At 40.8% G+C, this 6,167-nt stretch overlaps 1 protein-coding gene across 1 annotated transcript; it reads right to left on the bottom strand.

The window, feature by feature from the left end:
* Positions 1-644: 644 nt before the first annotated feature.
* On the bottom strand, positions 645-4,264 carry LOC115756012 (putative Myb family transcription factor At1g14600). Its single transcript, XM_048281460.1, has 6 exons — positions 3,537-4,264; positions 3,323-3,399; positions 3,187-3,223; positions 2,491-2,605; positions 2,081-2,279; positions 645-1,166 (listed from the first exon to the last, which is right to left on the bottom strand). The coding sequence occupies exons 1-6, from the start codon at positions 3,661-3,663 to the stop codon at positions 882-884; spliced, it is 840 nt and encodes a 279-aa protein (XP_048137417.1). The 5' UTR covers positions 3,664-4,264; the 3' UTR covers positions 645-881.
* Between the last annotated feature and the right edge of the window lie 1,903 nt (positions 4,265-6,167).

Genomic DNA, 6,167 nt, shown 5'->3' with positions numbered 1-6,167 from the left:
GGTCCTTGCTGTGCTCACCCTCGCTTCAGCCCTTGCCGACCACCATAAAAAGAAAAGAGAAAGGAAAAAAGAAACAAATAAAAATTATAGTAAAAAATTACCGCATTAGCGCCAATCATACCATGTAAAACGGTAGGCGTCCACGTTAGCAATTTTCGATCTAAATTGGCCAAACGAACTAAATTGGTACCGATGTGAAATGATTTAGGTCTAAATTAGCTCACGTGACTTCTTCTCCTTCAAATCTCTCTATGGATGGCTCGCTTGTTTCAATTTTAGTGAAGAAGAGGATGAACACGAGTGTCGGGCCTTTCGGTGGTAAAGGGTTAAATGGGTTATAAATAGGTTTAGAAAGAATCCATTTACAACCCGTTTATTTCGCCCTTTCATTATAAAAACCCACTATGAATGACTTGCAAAATTTGATGTGGCCCATTTATGACCCATTTCAATAATTTTGGGTCCTTAAATGGGTCTTGAACCCATTTTGACAGGTTTACTAAATTGATATCGATACAATAAATTTTAAAAAAAAATTATAATTTTCCCCATCATTCTCGTTTTAAAAAATATCGGTGATGTTCAAGCGTTGTCGGATGACTGTCCCCTTGTGCATAAAAGACGGCTCGAGTTAAACATGAAGCTGCCAAAACACATGCTTAGAGCACATTCACAATCTAACACAGAAGTACATATACAATGCTAGGTTCACTGCCTATTCGTCCACCATCAAGACGTACTACGTAACGCTTCATATATATATGTAGCCGAAGTGGTACTACCAACCTACCATGAATCATAAAAAAAGGGGATGATCTGATCAAAACCAACCAAAAAAGAATACAAAACGTTGCACCACACCATTTTTACAGCAACTTAACTCAAGCGCCGCAAAGAGCAATGGACAGATCCAAATTTACGCTGCTTTTATTATCCGAGTACGAACCCGAGCAGTCCCTTGACCTCGAGCACGACGAGAAGGCCTCGCTGATCTCGCTGGCCGAAGAAGAACCGTTGCTTCTGTGAATGGAGTGACGTTGGAGCGAGAGCGAGAGCGACAACTCGCAACCTTCGGATTCTTTGTATTCCTCCGGGGGGAAGCTTCTCCAGTCTGTGAGCTCGAACCCTTTTTGGGGCATCTGCGTCCGATCTTGAAGCTTCGCACTCTGCGCGAGGCCAGGAGAATTTATCTCGTTAGTCACTCTTTCAACACCCGGGTTAGTCCGACCAAGCAAATTGCATTTGCATATTTTCAATCTTCAACGTGAATTTTCACCTTCATAAATGTCAAATTTCATGTGCCGACAGAATGTGCCGATACAGAGAGAAACCTGACGTTGGGGTTCAATGGCCCATTGAGCCACAGTGCAAATGCAGGTCTTAGTGTGATGGAAGATGTGTATAGCTCTTCTTGCTAGGACAATTCAAGCACAAATAAGAATACGCTGCCAGAAGTTCCGAAAATTTCGGGGCAGGGTACCAGCAGCACGGTGGGAAAAAGGTTTAATGAAACAAGAACAATGGACATTATACAATCTGCCAGAACACAAGAAAGTATTCCCTACAACATATGTTTTCACTCGAAAGTTCATTGGGTGCCAGGCCGCATGGCAGTAGGAATGCTACATAAGACTACAAATCTATATAACATGTGAATGAACATCATCAATTAATGAACCAATTTTTTTAATCGGTCACCACTCATCAGACTTTGGATCCTACAGCAGTACTCAGATTCACATACTTAGTATTCTCAAGTCAGAGCCAAAGCAGAGATAGAAAAGAACGGAAAGAGCCTCTCGCCTACACTAGCATGCTTTTTTCCAGTAGCCATGCAGCAGGGAAGAGAATAACACTGTTGGGCCATCCTACGTGCGACGCAGGTTGACTCGTTGCCCCATGAAAACACCAGACGAGAAGAAAAGAGACGAAAGAGAGAGATGGAGACAAAGTCAAGATAGCTTTCAAGTTCGAAACCCCAAAACCTAACACCGCACTCAACCCAAAGCTGGTAAAAGTGAACCACATTCACACACAAATACAGAAAGAGACAGAGAGACAGAGACAGAGAGAGTAGTACCAAGGGGAATTCAGATTCTTCTTTCCCGGCGCATTCGAGATGATGATCGTTGAAGCTGTGAAGATCTCGGGGCATGCATGGAGGGTGGTGCCATCTGAAACCATCAACGCCCTGTGCCTTCAAGCCGTACGGCGCTTGTTCTGCAACTGCTGCTGAAGTCGTCGCCGTCGTCGTCGTCGCCACCTTCTCCGTCCTCGATCTGTGCGCACCAGCAAAAGAAACAATAAGAATTATCCATCAGTCAAAAACTTTAAAAGAAAGAAAGGGGAAGCTGCCGATTGTCTTCCCATGGAAAAGACAGGACGCATTTACGAAAACAGCTAGCTACGAGATCTACCCCTCTCCAGCGTTTACTTTATTCTTTTTGACACACTGCAAAAACAAACCTGATAATAATGAAAGGGCTTTACCGTTTACAAGGAAGAGTGCTGCATGCGAATCGAGAACGATGAACAGGTTTAGCGAATGCGTGATGATCGTTCACTTCGTCCACGCACCCACCGTCGCCATCGACACAGCCCCTATCTGCATAAATTTGAAGACACGCCCAAATAAAAGTTGCAGAGATTTAGCTGGTGTTCATCTCGAATCAACACGTTCGTTCATTTATGAACCCACATTGATTACTACATCACGGCGTGGTGTGTGGTTTTCATCAAAGTCGCGACATGCGAGAGTGAGAACTCCTGTTTCGGTTCTATTTTCTGTGGAAAATCACAAGGGCAGCAGCAGCAGCAGCAGCAGCAAAAACAACAGTCAACATACAGCAGCGTTATGTGGAAAGTAGGGTTTCTTTAATAAATGAAGCGAATGTCCAGCCATAACATTTCCTAAAAGAATGCTAAGATGCAAGCCCATGAAGCTTGCTGCTGAAATATGGGTGGAGTACCAATCGGGGAAAGTAAGGTAAAAAAGCCCGCCATCAATGCACGCACCACATAAAAATAAAAATAAAAATAAAAATGAAGGTATACTTTGAAACTCCATTGCACACGAAACAAGGACAGATAATCGAGGAGCGGTAGTTGACGAAATTAAATAAAGAAATGCCGTTTAGTTACTGCAGTTCTAAATGGCAGGGGGGGTTAGGACTTAGGACTATCTACCTGGTCTGCCCAGGTCGCTCCTCATGCTTCTGTACATCTGCTCCAAAAACCATGTTTTGCTTATGATTAGTCGAGAGCCAAATAGAGGTTTTTTTTAACTTAATATGACTGGATGAGAGAAAGCAAGTCATTGCACCTGGAGATGGCTCTTGACGTGAGAGATGGTGAGCCCTCTCACATCCATCAACTGCAGCACCAGCTTAGGCGTCGCCTCTGCAAACGCCACCAGCCATGTCAAAACAAAAAGTGAAATGAAACATATGATGATCAAACCCTAACAAGAAACTGCAACAAAATATCTTCACGCGAGAGAGAGAGAGAGAGAGAGAGAGAGAGAGAGAGAGGCGTACTGTCTTGACCGCCGAGACGTTGGATGGCGTGGACGAAGCACTGGTGGAGCTCCGGAGTCCATCTCAGCCGTGGGACCTTCGACCTTACGTACTGCCTCACCGTCCCGCTCCTCCCGCAAGACCCCATTTTTACTCCTCCTCCTCCGCCGTCTTCTTCTGCAACACCAATCTGTATCTGGGTTTTTTGAGAGAGTCTTCTTGGGCTTGGAGGTTAAGGAGGATCGCTCGAAATTCCTTAACGCAACGTCGTTCTGAGGGAACGGTTCTATAATCCGAATCCCGTTACAACTGTCTGGGCTTGAAGCAACAGTTATATAGCCTAGGACTTGGCTCACAAAAGCAAAAGAAAGTAAAAGCCAAGGAAGGAAGCTTTTCCTCAACACGAAGCTGCAGAGAGAGAGAGAGAGAGAGAGGGAGAGAGAGATCACGAGAAAAGGAAAAGACGGGGAAAAGGGGGCCTGCAAATTCCTTGAGGGGCTGATAAAAACTCTGCTAATTCTGCTTCTGTTTCCCTTCTGTTCCTCCTCCTCTTCTCTATCTCTCTCTCTTCATGCGCAGAGGAGACAGAAACAGAAGAGATAGAAAGAGAGAGAGATGGAAAATCCTCATGATCACGAGCTTTTGTGATCTCCTTTCCTTCCCACAAATCATTACTTCTCTCTCTCTCTCTCCTACAAAACTACAACTGCTTACTTTGACCTTTGCTCTCTCTCTCTCTCTCTCTTCATAAGTAAATTCTAATACGCCAACGTCGTCATCATCACCCACGCCTGCCAAGTTTTGATATTCTTTTGTTGTATTATGTGTTTTCTTTTCTCTGCTCTCCTTTCTAGTTTGTCCTGTTTTTCCTGCTTTGATTTCCCTCTTCTTCATTTTTTTTTTTTTCTGTCTCTCCTCCTGCCACGGCGTTAGACATTTTTTCCAGAGGACGAACGTACCCCTATATCTCTACTTCTCTTCCACATTGCCTTTGTACGTCCTTCGTCAGAAAATTTTGAAGCCTGAGAATTTGCCTATCTTAAAGTGCCCTGGACCATCATGTACGGTGGCAGTCACCCCCTCTTTGAACTTGTTCTTTTTGCTAGGGAATAAGTGTTGACAAAAATTCGACCAAAAAAAAAAAAGTATTAGATCAATCTAATGTGTTCCATAGAGTTTTTACTTATCTTTTGCAAAAGAACTCGAACTATTCAAGTCTTAAAATCAGAACCAACAATAATACAGATTGATAATTGTCTATCTTTCGAATGAAGATATAATTTTGTTAAAGAAAGGAAATTGAAAACAATGAAATTGTGTACATTGTAAGACACTTGATAGGTGGGATTAAAAGTTCAGTCTACTCAAATTGGAGAGAACTCTGGCGCTCGGTTGTAATTTAAGTAGGAAATTTTTGTTTGATTATTGTTTTTTTAAGGAAAGATTGAAGGATGTCATGGGAGAAAGGATGCCTTAAGCTCCATTCTTTCCTCATTCATGGAATTATTTAACTAGAGTTAACTATATTATGGCATCCAAGATAAAATGGTGATCAAAATTTGAGGTGAAAATTTAAGAATATATGTTTGTCTAAAAGAGTGAGAAATAGCTTATTATTTTGTGAAAAATAAAGATATTTGGTAATATTTATACGCCATTTCAGCAAATAAATAGGAACACCGTGTCCGTTTTGAATGCCCACAAGTAAAGAAAGAAAGAAATTGTGAAACCGCTAAAATTTATTTTAAGAGCCGTAAAATGTCAAATTAATCTTAACAAAGTAAATCTTAACCTCAATAATTTCCCAACGTGTGTATTCATAATTATACAGATTCCCGCCAACTTTAACAGTCAATGTCCCATAAAAATTTTATGCGCTAATATTTATTGATATATTCATATTGAAATTAGTAAAATCATTTTACAGGCTGATTTTTCGCAGTTACGGCATGTTTGGATATTGCGAAAACCAATAGGCTGACATTCTATAAGAGTTGAAATGTTTATAAACCATCAAAGCATTTTCGTCAATGCAGACTATGCGTTGCCCTTCTTAAACCTTTAAAAAAATTATTACCCATCTACTAATTCACATTCTTAAATATCACGGCTCCAGAAGTAAAATTTCTGGAAGCTTTCCTAAGTTAACTAATTAATGATAAGGTCGCAGTTTGTCGAAATTATCGAATAATTCATGCAAACCAGTTATCATCTTAACATCCTAAATAAGATCAGAAATTCAAGAAACTTCAAGATGTCATCAGTGCAAATAAATAAGGAAGAGGCATACAACTCCAGATTTGGTGGAGTTACAAGATCGACGGGTGCAATCCAGAAAATTCATTAGAGCCTGACATTATAGAGCCGGTGGCAAAGGCCATGAAGTGTATTTTTAATTTAAAAATGCTCATTAAACTTTTGAGAAGTACAATTAAACCATCAAACTTATCAAATTAATGCAATGAAGCCCCTCCGTCGACTTCATCTAATTTGACTAATAGAAAATAGCGAAGTGGTCTTTTGTCTCTATTTTTTGCGACGTAAAAATAAACTAAAGTATGAAGCATGAGACTAAACCAATACTGTTTTGGTCAGAATACTAAATTTAATTACATGAAATTGAAAATTAAAAAATGGCTACATTTTTTCTAA

This window comes from Rhodamnia argentea, chromosome 6 (assembly GCF_020921035.1).
Source record: "Rhodamnia argentea isolate NSW1041297 chromosome 6, ASM2092103v1, whole genome shotgun sequence".
Lineage (NCBI taxonomy): Eukaryota > Viridiplantae > Streptophyta > Magnoliopsida > Myrtales > Myrtaceae > Rhodamnia > Rhodamnia argentea.
Note: the sequence above shows the minus strand (reverse complement) of the source record. Positions and strands in the feature narration are given on the sequence as shown.